At 39.7% G+C, this 23,827-nt stretch overlaps 1 protein-coding gene across 1 annotated transcript in view; it reads right to left on the minus strand.

Moving 5' to 3' along the window:
• Window positions 1–23,659, minus strand: part of GBE1 (glucan (1,4-alpha-), branching enzyme 1) — a 171,129-nt gene extending 147,470 nt beyond the window's left edge. Inside the window, exon 1 of the mRNA XM_010567636.1 lies at window positions 23,499–23,659. Within this exon, the coding sequence (XP_010565938.1) occupies window positions 23,499–23,659 (161 nt within the window). The remainder of the gene's footprint in view (window positions 1–23,498) is intronic.
• Between the last annotated feature and the right edge of the window lie 168 nt (window positions 23,660–23,827).

Raw genomic sequence — 23,827 nt, forward strand, 5'->3', positions numbered from 1 at the left:
GGAGAAGGAGGAAGCAAAAACCCACAAATTTAGAAAGCCTGGTATTGCCAGGGTTAGGCATCCTGATATGCTACACATCCAAGTGCAACCATAGTTTTACTCTTAGAAAGTACTACAGAGGAAGCTTCAGAGATCATGGAATATTAATATTTGTCTAATACCAGGAGTTAAGAAATGCAAGATGAACAAGCTAGCTACTGGGTGGAGAAAACCCTCTGTTTTTACAATTTCAGATTCATCTTGTCTGCTTAAGACTCTATATGCACCTTCTAAAACAGCTACTATAGTCAGAGAAGTGTTTCATATCAAATTTTGACATAAGCTTTATTTACACAGAACCTTTTGTGTAGAAAATTAATATTATTAAGCATTCACTCATTTCAGATGGATAAACTTAAACAGCAAAAAGGTTGAGCAATATAGTAGTGGACTATATATTGCATAGGATTTCCCTTTTTAGTAATTTTGCACCCTCACTATGACATGCCTATGACTGTTTAGTATGTTTTTTTCTCTTTATAGAGGAATTTAGACAATTTACACTGGCTGACCTGCTTGAAAAGTTGCATTTTAAAGTACCTGTCTATGTTTAAATTACAAAATAGAAAAAGCAGTACACTATACTCTTAAATGAAAAAAGTATAAATATGTATATGATTATCTACAAATCTGAGTGTTTACATTAACTGTATATACATACAACATCCCTTCATTGTCCTCTCCCACCTGAAAGGCATACAACAGAACATAAAAGTAATATCTCTTTTATTGGAACTAAGTCTAGAAAAACACTACTAGCTCCAATTCTCAGCCTGGAGAGCTGCCAAAGTAAAGCCCACGAACTGAAGCCAAGCAGGTTAGTCCCAAAGCTTCAGTCGGCACAGCCTCCTTATCTGAGGTCAACTTGATATGCACCAGCACAAGGGAATAACAAAGGAGGAAAACCATGAGCCAACAACTTTAAGTATTTGTAATTTGTCAGGAAATTAACCTCTTCATTTATGAGCTATGCATCAAGAATAAAGCTGGTAAAGACTTCTGAGGCATAATGGAAGAAAAAAATTGATACGTACGCAAAGAATTAACGCATATTTTTTCTTCACAATGTATTCATTACATCAGAGTAGCTTGGGTATTTATTATTCCATAAATAAATCTGTAACCTGTAAACTGCATATAACCCCTCCAAAATTCCATGCTTAAACCTTTTCTTCTTCTCCTGAAGAGCCTGAACTCACATTCAGCTCCTACAAGGCTACACATACATTAGCATCTATAAGCATAATCTCCTATTCTTTCCCTCCTAACACATACAATTCACACGCTGCCAGTTAGAAGATTTATTCAATTGTCATCTGAATTGGTACAAGATGAAAGTTTTTCGTGTAAAACATATGCAAAAATTGACAGAGGGGGTGCCAAAGATAGAAGAAAAAAAATTCCCTTAGGACCAGAGCCCCGGAGAAGGCCCTTGACACCCAAGAGAAAATCCTGAACGATCCAGTCCCTATTCAACATTGACTTGGTTCTGAGCAGGAGGAGGCTGGGACACAGATAGTACTTTATGCCTACTGAAACTAGCCAGTTCTGCTTAAGAAAAACAAAGAACATGGCAAGATATATAAAAGCAACAATGCAGATAATGACAGAAATACTATAAGCACTGCAAATGCCAAAGCTTTCTAATATATCTTAGATTACTGGCAATCACATACACCTCCCCTAAACTTACAGTAATTTTCTTTGTATGTGTATCTTTGCACACAGATAAAGGAATTCCACAGTGCTAAACAGACAAAAATATGGACAAAACAGCCCAGCAGCTACTTCGAAAAAAGTTTTGCTACTGTTATGCAATTTTTCCTCAAATACCTTATTAGCATAATTTTTTGCCATATAATTTAAAGTTACATAATTGCATAGCACACACTATACATATATGTGTGTATACACACACAAAACTTACTTATATATATTCAGTATTGTTTCAAGGCATTTTGGAAATGCAAACCAATTTAATATGGACAAGAAATTCCAGAGTTTCCATCAACAAAGTAAAAGAGACTTTGGGTGAGGGATTACTGATGCAAGATCATATTCATACTTGGTATTATCCAATACCATAGATTTTTTTTCTTCTTCTTTCTTAACCATTTCAACCAAGTATTACTTGTACAAATTTTGAGTCTTTTTTCCTGGATAACTAATTAGAACAAGAGACAATCCATATCCCTGAGTATTCTGCAACAGAGGGGACCAAAGGAAAGGTAATGCTACCATGTCTCCTTTCTGAACTGGCTTTACAAAGGACACAGTCTCCAGGATATAAAAAGTTAATCTTAAATTTTCAAGACAGCCACAATGTTCTTTGAGGCTTTTGAAGAGGTACCCATTACTATTTATGGCAGTTCTGTTTAACATGTCTGTCTTCCTTCACAGACCTCCCTTAAGACAAATCAGCATACCTCTACATCACCAGGGAGGGAACCAGACAGTTTGACTCACTGCAATGGGATGGCTAGAATTAGTTTAATGCCCACCCATTACACAGTCTCTTACACAACAAAGGGCTATAAGTATGCATCTCCCTCATTTCAAGATCCCTTGAAGGAAGCCTGGATTCTTACAGTCCATCGTTCATTTAATCTAAGAAAAATTCTTAATTATTCTCACATATTTCTGAGCTGAGCGTTTAGCACCTTTAAGAATGTGCACACTAAATGAATTATTATATTTCTTTTAAATGTTAAGCCACACAGACCATCAGTGGGTACACTGTTTGACAAAGTTTACTGATACTTTTGTTCAAAAGCCCTGGTGTGCCATCCCAATGAGTTATGTTACACAATACACTTGCATTTGGTTATGACAGAAAGCTTTCAGCAACAGACCAGATGGTTAAGAGACTCTCGTAGAAAGGGCCTTCTCGCTACCAGTTCTTTAGCACAGGTCATGTAAACGCAGGCCAGAACCATGGCCTCTTTCCCAAACCCAAAATATCACACAGCTAGTACAGTTAGAGTTTCATGTCCCACATGGAGTCACAGTAGCAAGAGAAACTCACTCAAGGTTACCAGCACATGAGTTACAGGTGTTGTATCATGTAAGTGTGAGGAGGAGAACAATTAGCAAGTCTCAGGTCTAATCTGAACACACATTCTTCTTTCCCTTACATGCATTGTATATACAGCTGAATAAAACAAATTTTCAGCTTGCCAGATGACTTCAAGAGAAACTTAAGATTATCAATTATGCCTAATTAAATACAAACTTTCAGACTGCTTACTGAGAAAAATCCACAATAAAAACAAAATTTTGAAGCCACATCAGTACATGTCATGAACAATATGAACAAAAACTGATCTGAACAATATGAAAGAGCTCAAACCAGTAATTCATCCCTCTTTTGTAGCATTAAAGAGTTGCTAGAACTGCAATGCACTTACGTAACACTTGAATTTTGCGGGGCTCACATTTATACTCGAACATAGCTAATATGGATTTCAACTTCCATATGTTATATGACAAGTCCCCTTCCTGGGGCTGTCCAGAGGAAAGGTGGTCTTACTTGAGTGCTATCCCACCTCAAGCCAACCACATTGCTAGCTTCCTGTAGGCAGCTTCTTATCCCAGAGTATGCAGCCTGCATTACACAGAAAGCAAGCAGTTCTCCCAGTTTCTGCTTACACCCTCATAAAAAGCAAGCTGCAAAGGTAACTCTGATCTTGAGAGCAACAAAAAAATACAGGAGCAGAAAGCTGAATTCTGAGAGCCAGTACACAAAGCACACTACCAGAACATGCTGTTTCACAGACACACGAAGCTGCCCTGAAATTCTCCAACCTGACAGCTTTTACCAAGAGCCCAGAGAGGTTATTTTTTTCTTTTGAGGCATGTGGTAGGGAAAAGGAAAATGAAATCACACCCTTCTATTAAGACCCTTTAACAGCATACAGGACCTGATCAGCAGACTTGGCTTCCCCACCAGCCCTCCCATTCAGCTCCTCTGCAGCACAGGCTCCTGGCACTTCCCAGCTCTGGGGCGAGCACAAAGCAGGGGCCTACAGCCAGGACCTGATCTTTGCCCACAACCTTCCCTTTTAGTAAGGCCTTCCCCCTTCCCCTCACCTCAGTTTGGAGCAAAGTCAGGCTTTGAACTCTCCAAGCAAGAGGGCTCCTTTTCTCCACATAGCTCTCAAAACAAGCACAAGTGTCCATGATACAATTTTATGTGTCTAACATTTCAAATAGCTCACACATAGCCAAGATACAAAAAAACCCATGAAAAACAATGAAATCCATTCTGTTAAAAGTTTAAGGTAGCATGAAGGCAAAAGCTGTTCTTTAATTAACTTATTATTTACATATGTTTCAAAATAAATATTTTAGTAGAGGCAGATACCTATTAACACAAGTGGCACTGAACATGACAGTGACTTTTTAGTAAAACAAACAGCACACAAAGCCTACGCTTTAAAACTACATCTTGCCCTGTTGCTGGTTAACTAGCTCTTTCTAGACCAAATTTCAACATCAGGCACCCTCCATATTTGCTTTAAGAATAAATTCTGAGCAACAAGTAGTTGTCAAAGTGGTTTTCCAGTTATTGTAGAGGGAAGAGACTGAAAGCAACAGAAACTATCCCAGCTTACATAAGTCAATAATTAAATTTCCTTCTTTGTTTCTTCTCCCAGAAGCCAAAATAAAACTAGAAGCAAGTGTAACTTGCATCTAGGACAGCTCACTCTGAAGTCCATTCAGTGAACTTCAAAGTTTGCTGACTGTAAGGGTACAGAAAATCCTCACTGCTCAGATAATTCACAGACAAAATCAGAGAGGAAAAAAAACCAAACACAAAACCCCACTCCCAAAAAAAGTCATACAAAACACATGCACACACACACACAGTGGCTCCTTATCAAATCCATGAATAGCATATGTTAGACAGAGTTCAATAGCAAATTCATCTCATCCTATTAACTCTGAAAACTGAAGAACACATGCTGCCATATTCAAAGATCACTTGTAACTTTAGCTTGCATTTGTAATCTCCATTATTTGTGAGTTGCATGGTCCCGTGCCACCAGCTCCATACATACTTGACAACATCCTCTACTCCCTCACCCCTGACACCACTTATGAAAACTCTAAGTTTCATAAGTATGCAGCATGTTCTGATTAATGTATTTTAGTAACACTGAAATATTAAGTTATAACAATTATACACAATCACCAATTGGTATGATACTTTTGTTCTGAAAGTTTACTTTAAAATGCAACCCACATGCACCACAGACATTACAGGTTACAGGAACAATGCAAAAAAAAAATCAGGTCTAGATTACTACTACGTAGGTCTTTGATTAAAATTTCCATCTTTCTGAAAATCTTTCTTTGTAATTAATGCTCCGGAGGGAATTTCTTCCCAGTACCTTGTGAGCTAACCATGTGCTGCATTTCTTTGCAAAAGAAAGATTTATTATCAGCCTCAGAATCCCAAACTCCCCAAAGACTATGAAATGCTGGCTTGCACACCCACAATATATACTATGGATTGTTCCCTGTATAAAAGGTACACAACAAATGCTTACAAGGAAGATGAAGAAAGGTTCTGGCAGGAGGAGAAAGCATGAATGAGGTAACTGATGTAAAGAGCAAATAGAAGATGCAATGCAGAATATCTGTCAAGATCTGAAAACACACAAGAAGTTAATATATTTTACCCTTTCATAATATTTAGTTAATTCAAGATTCTTTTGCAATAATCATGGGGGTTTTATATTGTCAGAAATTTATCATGATATCATCTTGGATTGGCTGGCTTTTGTAAGGTATAAACATTTCCCATATGTGGTATTCAGTGGAGTACTGACATGATCATATGCAATATAAATTGCGTCATTAACAGTGCAGAAACTATTCTTTTAAGATTTGAGTGTTACTTGTATTTCCAGAAATTTAACAAAAAGCAGTTACGTGATTCCACCTACTAATAAAATTTTCTTAGCGATATCTAGCCAGGATATCAGAACAGTAAGAATTAGTGAAGAGTCACACTGAAATATGCCATTATTCTACCTGAAGGCTGATAGTCATCTTATTCACATATACACAGTACAATGATGCCATTATTTAAGCTCCCCGCATTTGACCAGCTCTCATCAGCTATCACAGCAGAGCACAAAGGAATGAGCCAGCAGAAGCAATACTCCACTACAAAAGTTATTGAGATTTTGTGTGATCTGCAATTACCGTGCCACTGCCAATAACCATCATGAAAAGTAATACTACAGGTTGTAATTACAACCTGTTTGCTCCAGTCATCTTATAGCCACCCTATCATTTAAAAAAGCCTACCCACAAACAACCACCACACCACACTCTTCTTCATAGCTGGAAAACAGAACACAGCAGCAAAGTCTGACGCTTTCTGAAAGAGATTCAACTCTAGGTTTCATCACAATTTCTAGAGGTGGTCTGCAAATCTTCATTCCCTATTTCCCTTTCCCTCTGCTCCCAGTTCTACCTCAGCTCTCACCCCTCCAACCCTTTTTCATTTTCTTTTTGTTGAGGCAATGATGTTATTTAAAAGTTGAAAAATAAAGCTATATGTCAAGACAGGAATTCAAATTAATATTAAAATAGGCACTGTGTGTGTACATGCTTGTGTGTGTATGAAATCCCACTAGCTTCTGCCAAAATTTGCTTTGGCTGTATTATGAAAGGTAGAGGAAGCAAAATATATTAGAATCCTATGTAGTATATGCAACAGTATCCTAACATTTTATCCTCAACAGCTCACTATCTATCCAGGCTTCCAACTCAATAAAAGTTCTGAAACATTAGACTTAATATTTGACATCCTACACTGCAACAGACCAGCTTGTTTGCCAGGGATCTATATAATTTTAAGATTGTTTAATAAATATGTCTGTCATTCAAATAACGTCATACATGTATCTGTATTAGGCAAGATCTATCTTCGTAAAACCCCTACATTTAATTTTCATAATCTTGATACCTGAAGTAGAGACTAGAGGAAGCAACAATAAAGCCAATGAAAACCATTGTGCTTATATAGCACAAAGCACACAGATGAAGTAGTATAGAACAGAGCACAATTTTTTCACCAAATGCCAAGTTCTTTAAATGTGCTTGGGGGGAAGGAGGGAGCACAGTTTGCACAGCCTGGCAAACAATTAGGAAGCAGTTGAGTTGGACACTTATTTATAGCTATTTAAGCCCTCAAAGCTTCATTTTATCCACCCCCCCAAGTCTATAGTGTCTCATACTGCATGAACAGAAGTAACTACATATTCTCCAGTTATACTTCCCACTTTATTCCATATCACAAATGGACCTTTCCCTAGTTCATCTGTCAAGACCACAATTTTCTCTTCACTGCAATCTCCTTAGAGTTTCTTTCATAGTCTACAAGTGGATCACTTGATGAAAGAGTATCAATAGAAATAACAGGAGAAAGGAAAACCTTAAGCCAAAGATTCTAACCTAACAAACGATGCATTCATTGCCAGAACACATGTACAACACTAGTGCCATCTCTACTGTTTTCTAGATACATGTTTACCTCTTACAGACTATTAGGTTTGTATTTTACCAGGTGAAAGCTCATACCCCACTGAATTCTGAGGCTCCTACAATACCTCTTCTCTTCTGTAAGGGAATGTAAACCACAGCAGGAACACCACCTTGATAAAGCACAGTGAGACCCAGAGCACTCTTGACTAACTGTTTTTTTCACTTCCCTTCTTCCCTCTTCTCCCATAGAGCCGTTGATGAAATCTCGGTCTTGGTCAGCCTGTTCTGCACAAAACTTTAGAAAACCAGAAACGTTATTTACAAGCTGCAGGGGATTGAGTACTTTCTTTGCATTGACATACAAGAATCAAAAACTTCATCAAAACAGATTCAGTAAGCTAATACACTACAGACAGGCATTAAAAACACACAACACTCCATACCTCCACAAAAAAAACCCTTTCTGGTTTAAAATAAAAACACTCTGACATCTGAAAAATTTTACTGAGATATACCGTTACAAAGTATTACATACATTACAAAACCAGCCACAAATTACTATTTATTCATACTTTTCTGTTACACAGTTTCTTTGCCACAAGAACTGTTGGTCCCTCAACAAAAAAAAAATAGCTTATCCTTATTTTTCTCCTGATCATCACTTATGCTTTTGCATGACCAGAAACATCAGAGCTAGGGTTTGGAGACATCATGCCAAAACAACATGTTTCTCTGTACCAGAAGGAAACAAGTGTCACCTTTCAACCACTCCAACAAGGTGGTAAACAAGTTGCTTTACTAATTTTAAAGTTTTATGCCACTGTTTCTCTGACACAGTTCTGTCTTACCATCCTGTTCCAACTAGCAACACTCACTGGACATAACGGGAGTAATGCTACAAAAAGCACCCCACAAACATCAAAACACAGCACAAGCAGTTTCTGACCTTTATTCTCCTGCTTCTTCTCAACTATTCATCATCACTGTTGCACGTGATTTATGAAACCCTGAAGGCTAAAATATATACCTGTTCAACTCAATACATGTGTATTGTGTTTGTATTAAATACTGTAACAGACACGATGGTAAGGACCACATTGTCTGACACCTATCGTGAAGTAATATTGACAGAATGAATGCCAGAAAAGGTTCCAGAGTCTGAAAGCCTTCTCCCCTCTGAACAAATCCCTGGATTTCTTACAGTTCCTGGCAGACAACCCAAGGAGCCTGGGAAGGATGACCACGAAAAAAAGCTAGAAAACAGAACAAGGGAACAATACAACAAAGAATCCTAACTCTCTCAGTACAACTGTTATTTTGAAGAAGGACTGGACTGATGAAACTTAGTTTGGAAAACATCAAAAAGAAATACAAAAATCACCACAGTTTACTACTGTCCCATTGCTTTCCTTAGCACAGACTAAATGCTGTTGCTTGTAGTAGGCAAACAAGAATTCAAAGAAAACCTATCTGTGAAGAAGTCTCAGTGGCATTTTTACAATTAAACAGCCAACATACACTGCTGACAAGTCAACAATGCCAAGAGCAACCTTTGAAATTGATGACCCACAGTAACCAGTAGAGCCAAATACCAGAAGTCCAAGCTGTTTTCTCTTAGTATAAGTCCATAAGTTGCACAAGTGTGGTGTCAAAATTTATACTTCAGTCAGTCACAGCAACATCTAAAGGACTTATTGCAAGTGCACTTAAAAGCTATCTCTGACCTTTCAAAATGTGAAGACTATTGTTCTAAAACCAGGTTTATATTAGAAGTGCTTGTTAAGGTATTAGCAAATGTTACCATGAGCAATATCCTTTTTGCTGCAAAAAATCCTTAGTGCAGATGCCATAAGACCAAGCAATTTGTCACTACAAGTTTTGTCTGGGTTGGAGTGGGCACCTGCAACAATTTGTATTATCAAAAGGATGCTCTCACACCTATAAACTGTATTCACTGTACAACCACTTCACATTGTATGATATACTGGCAATGTCTTTCTGCATACTAGACCTACTTCAATACCTCCCTTCTTTGGTTTCCCTGCCAAGTAATGCAATGATTATCCAACCTACACCCCAGAACTGCCTAAGCAATTTTGAGAAAATACTGTTAACATAGAATCATTTAGGTTGGAAAAGACCTTTAAGGTCATCAAGTCCAACCATCAACCATGCCCACTAAACCATGTCCTAAAGTGCCTTGTCTATGCGCTTTTTGAATACCTCTAGGGATGGTGACTCAAACACTTACCTGGGCAGCCTGGTCGAATGCCTGACAACCCTTCAGCAAAGAAGTTTTTCCTAATAATCAATCTAAGCCTCCCCTGGCGCAACTGGAGGCCATTTCCTCTTGTCCTGTTGCTTGTTACCTGGGAAAAGAGACCAACGCCCACCTCGCTACAACCCCCTTTCAGGTAGCTGTAGAGAGCAATAACATCTCTCTTCCTTCAGCCTCCTTTTCTCCAGGCTAAACAGTCCCAGTTCCCTCAACCACTCCTCCTAAGACTTATGCTCCAGGCCCCTCACCAACTTAGTTGCCCTTTTTATGGCCACACTCCAACACCTCAATGTCTCTCCTATAGTGAGAGGCCCAAAACCAAACACAGTACTCGAGGTGTGGCCTCACCAGTGCCAAGTACAGGGGAACAATCACCTCCCTGCTCCTGCTGGCCACACTATTCCTGATACAAGCCAGGATGCCATTGTTATAATTGAACATTAGCTGACAGGTACTGGATTTGCAGCAAACTACAATGATCCCTGCTACATAAGGATGAACAAGCTGCTCAGCAGGATATCTGGAAAAGAATCAGATCTTGGCAGGCTTGGCATTTCCTACCTCTGTAGGGCCTGGGAGATGTTTCTGTTCAGAAGTCCTTATGGTCAAAGTGTTCTACAATGACACTTAATGGACATAATTGCCATTTACAGCTACCTCCATTTTGAGTTGCAAACCACTCAAAGTCAACCATGACTGTTGCTGAAAGCTCAGCCTGATGTCTACTTTGATGACAATACATTATTTATGATATTAGGGAAGGTGATGCCTTACTACTTGTTCTGCAATTCAAAGGCCCACAGCTCAGATGAAGTCTTTGCTTCTGGTGTTAAAGGAAATGTGGTTTTTGTTTATGAAATTGTTCCTACTATTTACTGTTAAGCAAAAAAACAAATAGCTTCGTCAAAAAACACAATGCCTGATAGTCACACTCAAAGACATCACTCGTTATCTTATAATACTCAGTCCATAACTTCATGGTCCAAAAGAGATCCTATTCAGAAGGCAAAGATACTTTAATCCAGCCATTGTTATTGTGCAGTAACAACATTCCTGGTTTACTGGCTGTGCTAAAATAGTTGACATCCAAGTGCTATTTAGGTCCAAATTTGCTAAATTTTAAAGTGAGAATAATGATTAGGTCTATTTAGGTACCTAATGTTTTAGTAAAGCTTTTCATGTCATTCTCAAAATTCACAAGTTGCAGCTGAAATACATATATTGCCATATACAAATTGACTGTGATCTTCTTAATTTTACCAATTGTGGAACCTACAGACAGCTTCTACCAGTTAAAGGTATCAAGGACTAGGTTAACTTCTATACTATGAATACTACTACTTTGTCATCCTGTTATGAGTTCATGGAAAAAATAGCAGATTGTTTCCCTCAGAAGAAAAAGTATGTTTTTCAACAGTCAGATTTATAGATTGAGTCTTCTGCTGCCATTAAGAACATTATTAGCACCAAGGAACTTTTTTTTTTCCAACTGGATTATAAAAATACAAGTTAAGATAAGCAGTTTAAGTTTAAACAATACATGCATGAAACCTGTTGAAACACACTGTACTGGAAGCCTTGCAGAAGACATTGTATTTGAAGAGCTGCTGACATTGAACAGGCCCTATCTGGTCTGTTGGGCCTCATACTTAGGGCTTGAGAAGCCTGAACACTAGCATGAGCAGCCAGTCACTGCATGAGAACCAGCTGGAGTGCCCTGTGCCCATCTGTGAGGACAAAGTGAATTTGAAATTTATATGCCATTTTCAGCCCTAAAACATGCTCAGATCTACCTCTGGAAAAAAAGAAAATCTTAAAATCAGAGAAAAGACAGCTCACACTATGAATCAGCATTCACTTCATGGCAAATTCTAGCGCTAGGGGAGTGGAATTTGTATACAAGTGACACAGCTAAATTTTCCCACATAATGTCAGTCCCTGCCATTATCACTCTATAGATTAAGTCTGGTAGTTAACAACTCTAACCTCCCCCAGTCATGCCCTGCTTCTGCAAACCTGAGCTTTTTATACGTAGTCTGTCTTAGTAACATGAAAAAATACACATTTCACACATTACACTCTTATACAGTGACATTATAGTCCAAGGCCCCTTTCTCAAAAAAAAAAAAACACCAAAACAACACCAAAAACCCTGTATCACACCAGCTAATAGAATTAGTACTTTGAACTTCTGAGAAAAGTTCTACATATACCTACAACCAAAATTGTGGCATCTGAAACCGTGAGGGTAGGGGAGGGAGCTGGAGGGCCATCTTCAGTCTTGAGGTGTTTTTATTTACATTAATTTACAGTGTTCAAGTGAAGTAACAAACAGTCAGATTTATGAACTCAAACATTTATTTATTTTAGGATAAGTAATGAGAAAAAGATTTTCTGTCCAGAATTTTTTGATGATACAAAGAAAATCCAAAGAAGTTCAGCAAATAAATCTAAATGCTAAAAAGCATTATTAGTAATTTTCTGTCTGAAAGAACTAATCACTATAACAACATTCAAATTACACTGCAATAGCATTACTATTAAATTCTGTTTGCTGCTATTTAAAAAAAGACTGTTAGGAGCCTTTTTTCTTAAATACTTTCCAATTGTTGTAAATAGGATTAAAATAAAGCAGCAATATTTTGAAAAAACTTTCAGGTGTTTATAAAATTAATCAAAGAACTCACTCTCATTAGAAAACTCATATCAAATATGCCATAGATTAAGTCAATGAATTCCATAAACCTCAGTTAAGCTTGCCAATGAACCCTAATGGAGGCTGGATATATACATATGCTAGCTAGAAACTCCTCCAAAAAAGCGCTCTCTGTGTGTATACAGTTGTGCATTAAGTACATAAAGTGCAATTAATAAAGCTATTTTTATTTACTTTCTCCAAAAGCTATGAAGGAAGCAGTACAGCAAACAAAGGAAAAGCTAGCTTTCACACTCAAATCAAGAACTTTACACCACTGAAAGCCAAGATATAACTGACTACCTTGAATTTTGCACAGACTAAGAAACAGCTACCTGCAGATCAAGTGACAACATCTCCACACAGCCTAGGCACAGGCCTTTCTTTCAAAAGCTTCAGGGATTCCCTCTTCACTTTTTTTTCCCTCCTTTTTTTATTGGGGGGGGGGGCCTTAAGGAAGAAAGAGGAAAAACACAAACCTTTCTAATACTGTCACCAGTACCAAACTGCTACTTTAATCCCTTCTTGTTAAAAACCCCTTTATCACTACAGGCTTGCTTCCTTACTGCTTGACAAAACAGACAGTAATACCTATTTTGACTTGCTTTCTTTAAGAAAGGGAAAAAACTGCTTAGACAATGGATACAGACCAAAGTAGCTAACCTAAATACTATCCTTTGCTGCAGTCTCTCCCATCCCTTTGGAGTCTGTCACTGAAAAGATTATTTTTCTACTGGTGCTACATACTGAAATTAGTTCAGTATCCCACAAGTACCTGCTGTTGTTAGAACTGCTATCCAGTGGCAATAAAGTAGCAAAGAGCTAAACAAAGGAGAAAACCCCAGGCAAAGAGGGTAGCACCTTAACTGAAAAAAAAATGGGGGCAAGTAGGTGCAACTATTAGGCTTCCTAAAGACTGGGCCAAAGGGACAAGATAGTACAGCCACCACACTACCTGCAAGATGAAAAATTTAAAGTTATTGCTACACTGGTTATTTTTTTTTTAAGCTGCTATTTTTCTAAATCACTTCCTCTAAGTAAGAATGAAAAATTTACAAAACATACCTGATCCCTAGAAGAAAGGGAAATTAAAAACTTTTCCAACAGGCTATGCTTCACTTGAAAACCTCACATACATGTTCACAGAGCCCATGCCATTGGCAGTACTCGACACACTCTGTCTAGTCCTAAAAAACTGAAATATTTTAGTACAAACAATATCCATGTATTGAACTTGAAAGATATGATAATCCATGAGCTTTCCAAAGATTAAGTTAAAGCTTGGGAGTTCATGTCAACTGAGAGAGAGGATTTGTTTGTTCAGACAGCAGATTTGAGTCACCTGGCTCATTCAGCATTGTCGTGGTTTCAACCCAGCCGGTAACAAAGGACCACGCGGCCGCTCGCTCACTCCTCCCGCCCCACTCCGGTGGGATGGGGGGAAGACGGAGGAGAGGAAAAAAAAAACACAAACCTGGAACCTCGAGGGTTGAGATAAAGGCAGTTTACTGGAACAACACAAAGAAATTGCAACAACAACGGTACTAATGAAAAAGTATACAAAAAGAGTGATGCACAGTGCAACTGCTCACCTCCCGGGACTCAACGCTCTGCCACTTCCCCCACCCAAAAGAAGAGCCCACCCCCCGGCCCGCTCCCCCTTTATATACTGAGCATGATGTCACATGGTATGGAATAGCTCCTTGGCCAGTTCAGGTCAGCTGCCCTGGCTATGCCCCCCCACCTCCCAGGTTCCTGTAAAAAATTAACTCTATCCCAGCTGAACCCAGGACAAGCATGCACAAGTTTTACCTTGTTCTCCACTGCTTTAACATTCTCATAAAAAAGCTGCAGTCTAAAGAGACCCTGAAGCATGTCTTTTTTCAACTCCGTTTCCTCCTTTCTTGCAAAGGAGGGATTTTCCCCATTTCTCCTATATTTCTCCTAGGGATGTTAAGGGTTTGGGGGGGGGTAAAGAGGGCAGTTGCAGAAAGGAGGGACAGAGAGGAGGTAACATCAGATGACAAGTCCAATCAAAATACAGACTGAGGAAGGATTTGAGAACTGACAAAAAGTACTTATTTGCCTTAAGTTCTTACCTTTATGTACAAAGTATACAGATTGTGATACTTTCAGTAGTTCTCTCCAATTTCTTCTTCTCAAAAAAGGTGGATTTTAGATCTAACCTCTGCAGAGCCCCTGCACCAGCTCCTGTCCCAAACCATCACATCTACTATTTTACAAATGCTTCTATGTGGAGTCATTGCTACTGTTTGTGTAACAATATGAAGCTATTGTGCAAGTATTTACAACCGGCATGCTGCCCAAATTTTCTCAAAAAAAGCTAGTACACCAAAGCAGTATGCAGCACTTCATATTTCTATTAAACTTTAACGATTTCCTAGAGGAGTGGCATTTGGCAGGAAGAACTGTTTATGCAGGACAAATTAAATCTTGCTGGAAGTGATCAAAGATTCGTAATTTCAAAATAAGCTGCGTAAGTCTTAGAAAGGAAAGCATTAATTAACTTACAGCTTACCAATCCTTGCCAAACCAGGAACATTTATACTGTGGCTATCTACCACAATAGGTATCAAACAATTATGTTAACAGTAAGACTTGCTTGCATAAACAGGGATGTCCAAGCGCACTTTAGACAGCCTAAAATACCTAAGGTATCTACTTAAGCCTGGCACAAACAACAGAATTTATTAAACAACTTTTTTTTTTTTGCTGGGATAGCAGGTACAGTACAATCAGGATACCCGCTAAAGCTGCTAAAATGAGCTGCTGACTCCTATGTTTATGCAATGAATTCATTCTAGATGGGCAACTTCCAAACAGCTGTGGTAGTGCAGCATGTTTTCATTTAAAACACACCATAGCTCAGCATGATTTTAATAAGAGTCTTTTAGACAATCCCCACAGCCCTCCTGCCTTTCCTCCAAAGGATCTTACCACATGCTTATAGATCCAAAAACTTAGATCTGATGACACCACCACATTCACGTGTGACCATGGGGAATGCCTGGAGGCACATATCCTGCACATGCATGTAGCCTACCTGTCAGTGACATGCTAGGAAAAAGAAACTGCCCTCAAACAGAAGTCTGGCCCCACACACACAGTTGGCACTGAGTTTAATAACCACCCAATGCATCGTTTTGTCAAAAAAAAATCCTCACAGTTATAAACTACCTACATGCATTTGTGATTGTCACTGAAAGTTTATTGTCCACTTGTCCCAATACAATATCTCCTAAAGAGCCTTCTCCAACAGCTCCCTCTCTCAAAGATGAGGGCAAATGAAGATCAGACCCTAAATACCGCCCAGAAATAGAAAAATAAGTGTCTTCAAGTTGCACATCTTTGCAATATTTAACCACCCTTCAAGATCAATGAAGTCTGTTTGCATACGTTAGCTTATCCACATTCCTATCAGCCTTTTCTTCACCAAAAAAGACAGGGTTTTGTTTTGGTTTTGAATAGGAGGAATTAAAGAAGAAATACTGATATACTTGAAGTCCACACTCTCCTAAAGTATTGCTTTAGCAGCATTTCTCCACTTTTCTACTCCTACCACAAGGAACATAACCCTTACTTTGGTGCCTCACACTAGCATCACTTGGAATTGGGAGGACACAGATCCCAACCTCCTTTTAAGGACTGTGGAACACACAAACAGAGACAGAACACTCAATGAATGCAAGACTAATTCACATAACACTGGTTGAAACTCACATTTTCTATTCCATGAACTATACACTTAGAAGTTAATTGTGTGACTGAGCATCATGCAATTCCTTTTGTGGATCTAGACTACATTTTATGAATACAGCATAACCTTCTAGCAGTGGTACTCCTACTTTGGGGAGAGTAGGTCTACCCCTACCAGAACTTCCTGCCCCACTGTGAAATTCTTCTCTCTAAAACTAAGCACAATGGCAGACATGCTACCACAAAGTCCAACACCACAGCACACCCGAACAGCAAGGACATGCAGGAACCATAAGTGTATTGTGCCTGAGCAACAGTGCCAAAGAAAGGAGGGTGTCAAATAGAAAGCATTAGAGCTACCACTACCTTCAAGTGACATCAGTCCATAGAACTGGAGCTGCATGTTTAAAAAAAAAATCTGTAAGGCTTTTATGCATACCAAGAGAGCAGGTTAAAATAAATTTAGTGTTAGAAATATCCAGACTAATGGAACAGTTTCAAGATGTTCACATAAATGAACTAGTTGACCTGGGTCATTAGACAGGTCTTCAGACATCTATTCTGAGATATTAGATCAAGGGCCTACACTAGATTTTAAATGCAAGTAACATCCAAATAACATTCATTGGTAAGGTGCTTCCAATAGCAACATGAGGTGAAGCTGACTTTGTTGTTCCAAGCAGTTTGGATGCCTACTCTTTGGAGCATGGCCAGGAATCATCACCAACACCTGGCCTTCAACTTGTTAATGTGAGGTGCTATAAGAATGACAAATAAATTGTCAGACACTTGGGGAAGAGGCAGACATATTACAGTTAAAAACTTTTCTTAGCAGGATTTTTTTTTCCAGAGGAAAACTCATGTTTTAAACATTTTAAATACAAAAAGCTGATCTTGTTGCACTTGACACATTGCCTTAAGACATTATTTTCTTTTTAGACTAATCAATAACTGCATGAAGCAAAGTTTCCCAAGTACAAAGTAAACTGAAGCATGAGTGAGAGGTTTTAGATCTCTGACACTACACAAGTGAAAAGGAGCTTCTTCTGTGGAAGACAGAAGATGAAGGAGCAGCTAGGATTAGAAAGCATAGTGGGAATAAATAGAAGGTTATAGGGAGACAGAGAGGAAAGAAGTGGGTATCCATGAATACTGAAATTGAACAGGGGGGAGAAAAGCATCTTTATGAGATAGAATGTCAATTTTAAAAAGTCCTCCATAATAAGAATGCCTTCTTTACAGCTTGAAAGTAGTAAAGAAACATGCATAAATACTTGAATTTGAAGTACTCAACAAGACAAACCTTTTCTTCACTATTACAATGAGACAGTAATTAGATTCCTGGTCACATAATCTATTGTTTTAAAATTCTGGGCAAATTCTCAGAACCCATGCAACATCCTCAGACATGCCAACGCTGTGTAATAGAGCTGAGAGGGCCTCCACTCAGTTTTTCAGAGAGTACATAGGTTTTTTTTCATATACAGAGGCAACTGCCTTGCTAACAAAATGCAACACCTATGTCCTAATCCTTTCATGCCTTTCTGTAAAACTAGCAGCTATTAAGACAATTGCCAACATAAGTCTTTTGATGAGGACTACAACTAGATATGCATATATTAGATGTGCATTGGCCTATGTAGCTATTTCCTCACATAGTTAAAAATTAAGGTCAACAGTGATGCAGTCAGCTGTGCTTATCAGGGTTAGTCATTCTTACACACAAGAGCATTCTAAGGACTACCATAATGCAGAAGCATATGTTCCATTAAACTGACACACATTGGTTTCTATAGGGCTCTGGAATCTGAGTAGTTCAGCAGAATTCAACTGAACTTATCAGATGCCACCAAAAAAAAAAGAGAACAATGTATGACATTATGTTTTTTGTGAACATTTAGTTTTGCACCCAATACAGCAGCCTATATGAGACAAAACAGAAAGGGCAAATCCAGCTTTTCTAAGTTAGCATCATGGCTCCCAATGATGATACATAGTAGTTGTGTTAATTCCATGACAGATCTCACTCCAGCCTTTCCCCCTCCTCACCAACACCTAAAGCTAGCATTTCATCTGGATCACTCTTCAACTTCCATTCCCAAATTTGCTAGACCCCCAACAGCTGCCTTCCTACTCAGTCCTACTGAACCCAATTCCACATATTTTCAATACCTCAGTCAAGTACCCGCCACTGTGCACCTCAAAACAGAAAAAAAAAATGACAGAACCATCGTGAAGCATCAGTTATCTGATATTAGGTAGATACAAACAGGAGAATGGCAAGTATTTCCCTTTTGTAAGAGGGCAGAGGTCTAAGAACATTACTAGAAACCTATGAACCAGTTGACAGACATCTTGTTAATTGATCCAGCTACTAAAGCCACTGAGTAGGTTTTTCAGTCTTCTCAACCAAAAACTCACCAACACTTCAGAAGAAATGGGACCTTCCCTCTCTCTTTCAACCCATACCTATGTCCAAGCACTACTGCTAGTATTTTGTCTAGCTGAACAAATCAGTGTCCTGTTTGATGCTTTCTTTCATCAAGATAAAGACTGAAGCTGTGCAGTGGTACATTTTTACTTATTTACTCTATAAATCGAACTATTAAAAAAAAGCTTTCACTGAGGACTACATAGTCAGTAGATTACAGGCAGTTGCAGGGGCTGGTAAAATATACCAAGCCATACTCATTGCTATAGCAGAAAATTCTAATGGGCAGCACTTTCTAACACCAGTTTGTAACTCCATAAAATGCAATTACACCACAGGCATTAATGGTTTTAATTGAACCAATTATGTTCTAAGAGGTAAAAGACTAAAAATACATGGTAAATTATACAAAGTCTTTAGCCTAAATAACACTTGGGAATTAACAAAATACTTGTGGGAAAAGGTATCACAGATGGTCAAACAATGTAGCACAGTGATATCCTATGCAAACATGATCACTTTGGGGTTTTGTTTGGGTTTTTTTTAAGTAGATTCTTGTTGCAAGCTCTGAACAGTGTGTGTTTGAGTCAAGGCTGAATGGTTCACTATATATACTGAAAGGACTGCCCCCCTTTCCAAAGAAGATACCCCCCTCCCCAACTCAGGGTCACAATTCAGGCTTTCAGAAAAAAGAAAAATTACAGATTTCTATTTTTCCTCACAAACACCATTTGCAACAATATGCCCATGCATGACAAAGAACTGCAGAGGGAATGTGACCAGAAGTCCATTTCTTCCTGCTAGTCACTCATTTAACTATGGTAGTCCATACTCTATGCTTATGACTTAACTAGGTCCTAGCATCACATTTTAGGATCATTTAGAGAAGCACTTTTTTCCCCATCAAAGCACTCATTCAGTGTTTATCAAGGCTTTATAAAAAAAAGGAAAAAAGTCAGCTGTCTAAAGCAGGAAGTTACACTTTACAAGAGATTAAAGGAGACGGTCTTTGAAACCAAAAGGAAAATTTTCAGAACTTGAGGCAGCATCATGATTCATTTCATCATGAATCTGACAATTCTCAAAGTGAATCAGTATAATTATATTACACTGTAGAATCCAGGCTGATGTAAGTAAAGCCTGTTTATCCTTCAACATCCCCCTCCGCCCCAAAAAAGGAAAAATAGAAGAATGTGCAAAGATCTCAGTATTAGACATGCTGCCATGCAGATATGGTCACCCTCCCAGGGGTGAAGGGGCACAGCACAGGGCAGGAGAGGTGGATGTGAACTCCAGCAAGATAGACCCACACCTGCTCAAGGCACAGGTGAACAAGGACAAGCTAAGGCCTCTGTAGAAAGCTAGCTGTTTGTTCCTGGTCTGTCTTCTACTATCTATAGCACACAGGTAGAGCCTGAGAGAGCTGGGTTTCTTCAGACTGGAGATGAAAAAAACCTAACTCGGGGAGGGATGGGTTGCTAATGTCCACTTACAGTCTTAACCTACCTAAAGGGAAAGGTGCAGGGGAGCGCCTAGAGCAAAGAATGAGCCAGGCTCTCCTCTAAAGTACACAGGAAAAAAAGACCAGAAGCACTGGACAAAGTTGCAGCAAGGGAAGTTACAGTATTAAGAAAGAAATTTTCACAGTGAGGGTAGCCAAGCACTGGGAAAGGCTGCTGAAAGAGGCTGTGGACGCACATCTTCAGAGATTCAGCACAACAGAACAAGGTTCTGTGCAACCCAATACAAGAGCAGAAATGGCCCTGCTTTGAGTGTGAGAATAAACCATCATAATCAAGTTAACTGTGCATCCTACAACAGTCACGCATAAACAGTTATAAAATTTTCCACTAGCAATAATCCAGTAATCCAGCTATGCTAGTACAGTGCTATGGGTAAAACAGCAGACAAACTCAAGCCCAAAGGGTGAGTCAACAAGTTGCTGATGTCACTGCCAAAAATAGACACTAAATGTTTTATTCCCCCCCCCGTAGAAGAACATACTGTTACTAAGCAAGATAAAGGGAGGACTATTTTTATATGTTTTTGCACAGGGCGTAGTATAAATATCTCCACAGACAAACATTTTAAAAGCTTTGTTTCTCAAGCATCCTTAATCCTCTGTTAAAATTCCTGATTTTTATTTCTCTAGGCAATTCACAATATAACAGCTATAAGCTACAAAATTCCCATCAGTCCTTAATTATTTTGTTTAGTCAACTACTGCAGTAAAAGTACCCATACATATTGTATTTGATCAAATCTATTTCACTTCTGTTCTTTACCAAAGCTTCCTAAACCAAGCAAGTAAATCACTTTTGGTGCTACAGGTTGCCAGGCACAACAGCTGCCTCCTCTCCCCTTCATCAGGAGCAATTCAACCTTCAGAGCTGAGAGACTACCTGTATCTCTGCTGTTTAAGCTATTCAAGTGGCAAAAAATGCCACTAGCTGGGGGTATCAGGAGCAAAGGTAGAGAGAGAAAGCCAGCCAGCAGTATCAGAAGGAATAATTAACAGATTGTTACTTGTTCAGCAGTTGAGTGGTATAATTTCTATCCAGTTTTCCTAGTCTACAAGAGTAAAAGAATTGCTAATACCAAATATATTTTAAGAATTAGTCCTCCTGCCCTACCTATGAGGCCATGGCAAGCAGCTGACAGTTGATCAACTCGCAATACACAGATGTGCTCAGCACCACATATTCCTGGTTGTTTCATCACAGCCTTTCCTACACTATGTGTGGGATACATCTGATTCATTGGGTTACTTAACAAGAGGCCCCAAAAATGCATGATCAACATTTAAGTCACCATCTAAAATAACTGCTACCTTTCTAGAGGTGTAAGAATTTACTGCCATAAGATTTAAGATTAATATCTGCAACTTTACTTTGTATGTATGCTTGGAGCTTCAAAGGTAAATACATTTAAATACATTTCTGCTTCTGGACAGCTTGCCAGGTTTATTTTGCTTTACACTTTTACTTGAAGATTAGTTATGCAAGTGGCATATCATTACATAACTGTATTAATCCATACAGTATTCAACTCAAAGACTATTTTCAGTTTAACTCCCATCTCAAAAGGGGCCAGGAAAGACACACAACACAGCAAAGGATCAGATGTGGACCACCTCCATGCAACAACCAGTTAAACACATCAGGACCCTTCAGTCTGGAACAGACGTCATGTAGCTCCACACTGCTCAGGATTTCATGGACACAGCGAATAGAGTTGTACACGGCTGTTCACCACCTCCTCCAGTATAAGAACTGGAAAAAATAAGCAAAACCCAAATACTGGAGGCTCAAATCACCCCAGAGAACTGGTTCCTCACACAAGCAGCAATTAAGCTGCAAAACTCCCTTCCCCTGGGCACTCCCAATACAAGAGCTCTAGATAAAAACACACCTGGAGCTATTAAATACAGACTGGATCACAATTCATGTAAGCTGGGATGAGCATTGCATGGAGACACCAATGGGCATTTCCCTTTGCTTACTCTCTTCCTCCTTGGCACTCTCTACCATCCACAGGATGAAAGACAGGACAGGCTTATTTGGGCATGGAATAAGACATCCGTTTATCACAGGCTGTCACAACATTTTCCTTTATTCTTTTAAACTAATAAACAGTATACATGTTTCCACAATAATTACATGATAAGTGACCAGTTTGAGGTTCAGAAGCTAGGAAAGGACAAGATACAAACAAGATCATATGAAGCTCTATGCTTGAGATGGATGAACCTGGGAAGTACACAAAAGTTTTGAAAACTCACTGTGTTCAACACAGCCGTACTATCTTATGAAACACGGACACCATCATCCACAATGTGCCCATTTAGATGGCAGGCACATTTGGAAAGCCCAGATGTTTTAATGAATGGTTTTACTAAGAGCCAGATCCACCCACTTATTAATTCCTACACCCTGACACCCCACTGAAAGAATTAGGTGTTTTACAGCATTGCATACATTACTACAAGCTTGCCAGGAATCATTGTTTAAAACACTCAGTCATTCTATCATTAAGAGATTACAGTTTGAGAAAATGCTCTGTAAATCAGCCTAGCAGTTTACTCAATTCTTAACCCCATTTTCAAGATCAAGCCTTACCACTATTCTCTGCCAGAACCCAACAGCACACCTAGCAATGCTAAGCCAAAAGCATCATGTGTAATATAGTAAAGTGAAAAACACCAAATACTTTAAAAAAAAAAATCAAATTCCCTCTTACTTCCCTCCCACACACATAGACTTTTCCAGACTTCTGGGATATGGGGCATTGGTTAGTAGTACAATTTTGATCAGAGGACCGCTAGTGAAATGCAACCTAAAAAGTTGCACCATAAAAACTCCCAAGTCCTCTTTTCAAACAGCCAGGGAGGTTTTAGCAGTCTCTCAAGGCCAGCAGTTTGGCTCTGCAGGATGCAAGTCACCTCTGCCTGAGCTGGCAAGCTCTCGCCCAGGCCTGCCGCCTGGCCCGGCCAGAGGCTTCGTGTCACAGTTCCCGGGGAGAGGCAGAAAAAAGGGATGCTCAGACCGGCAACCTGAAACCAACCTAGCTCACACTCTGCTACTTTATCGTTTTTAAGCCTGATGAACAGCTCAGCTGGGGATTCCGGGATATCTCAAAATGCACCTAAAGGAAAATTCTCCAGAACGAGGCGATTCAGGAGCAGTTTATTTACAGGTTACCACAGCCGGACTGAAAAACACTTTTACTGGCAACAGCGGCTCGGCTAACCGCCTTCACCAGCTGCCCACGGCGCTTCCCCCCGCGGCGCACCTGCCTGCGCTCCAAGGGCCACGCTCGCCTGTGAACCAGCCCCCCACCTCCCCCCCCCGCCGTAACGAAGCGATGCCGCTTTCAGGCGGGCCCAAGGGGGGCAACGAAGACGCCTGAAGCCGCCGGCGAGGCTGCGGGGGACGGGACGGCCTCCCGCAACGCTGGCGACGAGGCCCGCGCTGGAGGCCTCCCTGAAGCGGCGCGTCATGCTCGGCTCAGGAGGCCCTGCCGGGCCTCGGCGGCAGCTCCGCCCGCGGTGGAGGCGCCTCCGTCGGAAGGGCCGCTGCGAAACCCCCAGCTCCGGGTCCGGCCCCCCCGTCTCCCCGCCACCGCCGGGGCGGGAAGCGGAGCCGCCCCGGAGCCGGCTGAGGGACAG

The sequence above is a fragment of the Haliaeetus leucocephalus genome, unplaced genomic scaffold (genome assembly GCF_000737465.1).
Source record: "Haliaeetus leucocephalus isolate CR32 unplaced genomic scaffold, Haliaeetus_leucocephalus-4.0 Scaffold228, whole genome shotgun sequence".
Classification (NCBI taxonomy): Eukaryota; Metazoa; Chordata; class Aves; order Accipitriformes; family Accipitridae; genus Haliaeetus; species Haliaeetus leucocephalus.